Source organism: Austrofundulus limnaeus, unplaced genomic scaffold (assembly GCF_001266775.1).
Source record: "Austrofundulus limnaeus strain Quisiro unplaced genomic scaffold, Austrofundulus_limnaeus-1.0 Scaffold187, whole genome shotgun sequence".
Classification (NCBI taxonomy): Eukaryota; Metazoa; Chordata; class Actinopteri; order Cyprinodontiformes; family Rivulidae; genus Austrofundulus; species Austrofundulus limnaeus.
This window is the reverse complement of record NW_013952589.1, coordinates 662283-664999: the sequence shown is the minus strand read 5'-3', so window position 1 is coordinate 664999 and position 2717 is coordinate 662283. Positions and strand designations below refer to the sequence as shown.

At 41.5% G+C, this 2717-nt stretch overlaps 1 protein-coding gene across 1 annotated transcript in view; it reads right to left on the bottom strand.

Moving 5' to 3' along the window:
• Positions 1-2717, bottom strand: part of itih5 (inter-alpha-trypsin inhibitor heavy chain 5) — a 16200-nt gene that overhangs the window by 4315 nt on the left and 9168 nt on the right. The window contains exons 10-11 of the mRNA XM_014018228.1: positions 1506-2185; positions 938-991 (exon numbers count right to left, since the gene is read on the bottom strand). Coding sequence (XP_013873682.1) covers positions 938-991; positions 1506-2185 — 734 coding nt within the window. The remainder of the gene's footprint in view (positions 1-937; positions 992-1505; positions 2186-2717) is intronic.

The following is a 2717-nucleotide window of genomic DNA, read 5'->3' as shown; positions in this document are numbered from 1 at the left end:
GATATGTGTGGTTTATAATAAAGAGTATCCTACATTATAATAGAGTTTAACCTACATTTGACTAATAAAACAAGAAAAATAAAAGTTCCAAAATTCCTACAGAGCAAAGATGTTCAGAACACATTCTTTGAATAATTAAGACTTCTCACATCAACTGTAAGTGGAGTCAAAGTTTAATCTACTAATTCAGAAGCTGGAGCTCCAAACTGATGCACTGACCTCCAAGTCTGCCATATGCTGGGTCTCTACAAACCCAAGGAGGCTTGGAGATATATTTTTGTAGTAAATATAATGTTTTTGTGACTGTTTGTACTTTTTTTGCTTCAAGATTTACCTCATCTTTTGCAACACATATAGTTGTGTACAGAATTCACCACTCAGGTTTTTATCAGAAAATAAAGCATAATCAGCATATTGTAACACATCACTCTTAGTCAGTCTCATTTCTGTTCAGGGAGACAGTGTAGACCTGCAGTGCTCCCTCAGGCATTATGAGAAGCAGGTAAGATGCACAGAGGCACAGTGAGATTACAGAGTGAGCCTAATGACAGGGTTATTAACTGCTTTTGATGGTTTCCCTGTCTTTACAGTATCACATCCACAAACATCCAGGTCTGAGATCTGCTCTTCACTCTGTCTCATTAGTATCTGTGCTCATGAGTCTGTTTAAAGTGCCACTCAGAGCTTCTTGGTATTTCAGCCTGTTCACAGGGATGCTCAGAGGAATCTCTAAAGTCTCTGATCACTGAAGACTGTCTGACAAAGATCTAAATTACAGGCCGCCCACGCAGACAGCCCCTGACAGTACATCCCCTCTTATCCTCTCTAGATTTTACAGTAACGTCTTTAAAGATCTCCATAGAAATGAACCAGTTATGTAGCTAGCTGTTGAAACAGGTTAGAGAAAACTACTTAGACAGGTGATGTAATGAGTTACCTGATGTTTTGGAGAYAGTAATGTATTTCTTGGCAGGTTTTCTCTCAGCTTTACCTGCAAAAACAATAGCAATTTTGCATAAATAAGCTTTTGGAGTACAGCTAAGTAACACCTTAATTACAACTAACTAAAAAGAAACATTTTTTGCTTATTGAAGCAATATAATTTGCCTAAAAAAGACTTGTGACACTGGTTTTAGAGAATCATTAAAGTTCCAGTTAGTTTGTTAGTTTTGGCTTTCTCKTGTTCTAAGATGAAATATCTTTGGTTAAGGTACTGATGAGGCTTCCTGTTTCAGATCTAGGAAATACGCCACAGCAAACCTGGTCATATTCCATTTGCAAAGTTTTAAAAAAAAGAATTTGCCCTTAGATGTGCTCAGTGACCAAGTTAACTAATAATATTAATGCAAACCTATGACTTCACATTGAATATTATGCATGAGATGCTATTGTCACATGCTCACTACAAAAACTATTGACAGTAATTTGTTTAACTCTAACTTTGGAGTTCAAAACGAATGCATCCCGATAAAGAAATGTGCTTATATAGACCGACACAACCTCACCTATTATGTTGCTAAGAGATGAAATCCGATTCAGTTTCTCCTCAAATTTCTGTGGCTGTTCCTCATCTGGGTCACCTGGTAGATCATTGGCAGGTGACGCAGCTTCATCAGCTGCCGGTGTGACGGTGGGTGCTGGCTCCATGGTGCCATCAGCCCGAACCTTTGGCTTCTCCACCACCATGTTGGTGAGTGGAGTCAGGAAGTGATAGGTCACCGACAGGTTGGCAGCCTGCTGGGTGTGATCTTCTCTCTCCTTGCTAGTTTGGCTGCGCAGCCGTGAACGAAGACAGTCCTTAACACTCAGGAAACCCCAGATGCGTTCAATGAAGTTTTCTGAAATTTGACCCAGTGGATTCCCCAGTCCCTGCATGACCCCCGACCCTAGGGTCTTGGCTCCGGCAGCCATGGCAGCGGCGGCTGCCTTCACGTGTTTCTCGGTTTCTATCTGCAGTCGCCGCAGCGGCACGTCCATCTCCAGGATGATGTTCCTGTCGTTGTTGCTGGCAGTAACCTGAACGTGGAGGGACTCCGCACTTTGGTTCGTAAGCTTCCCAGCGATGACAATCTCAGAGCCGTTGAAGTAGTTGGTGAACAGATTCTGAGTGATGTAATTGACTGAGTTCTCTGTGTAGTTGACACTGATGTCTGACAGAATAGGTGTCCCTATTTCATCATAGAACCTGGAAAAGAGACAAAAACATTTTAGACTGAAACTTCAGTTTTGMTGCAGTTTTATCTCGGGATGCCCCTTGTGACAAGACAATAAAAATCAAAACACTCGGCCGAAATCATTTAAGTTACACCTAACCTGGCTAAGCAATACGCTAGAGGAAACTTTCAAAATAAGAGACTCACAGGACAATGAMAAGGCAAAAAGAATTACAGGACAGGTGGCTGAATTTATTGCWTTGGACGAGCAACCCCTAATTCCTCCAGAAGTGTGCAGTTTGTACCAAAAAAAATAAATAAATAAAGCTTCTAAAAAATGCAACACTTAAAATGAGTAAATGAGTAAACCTGCATTAAAGCACATGTCCTGTCCTTGTTGTCCCAGCATTATAAACAGCCTCACCTCTTACCCAGCCTGTTTGTTCAAGCTGGACCTGGGCTATTATCAGAGTCTATCCGCTAGCCCCAAGCACACACTTAGCTGCAGGATTCACAACACACACACACACACACACACACACACACACACACACACACACACAC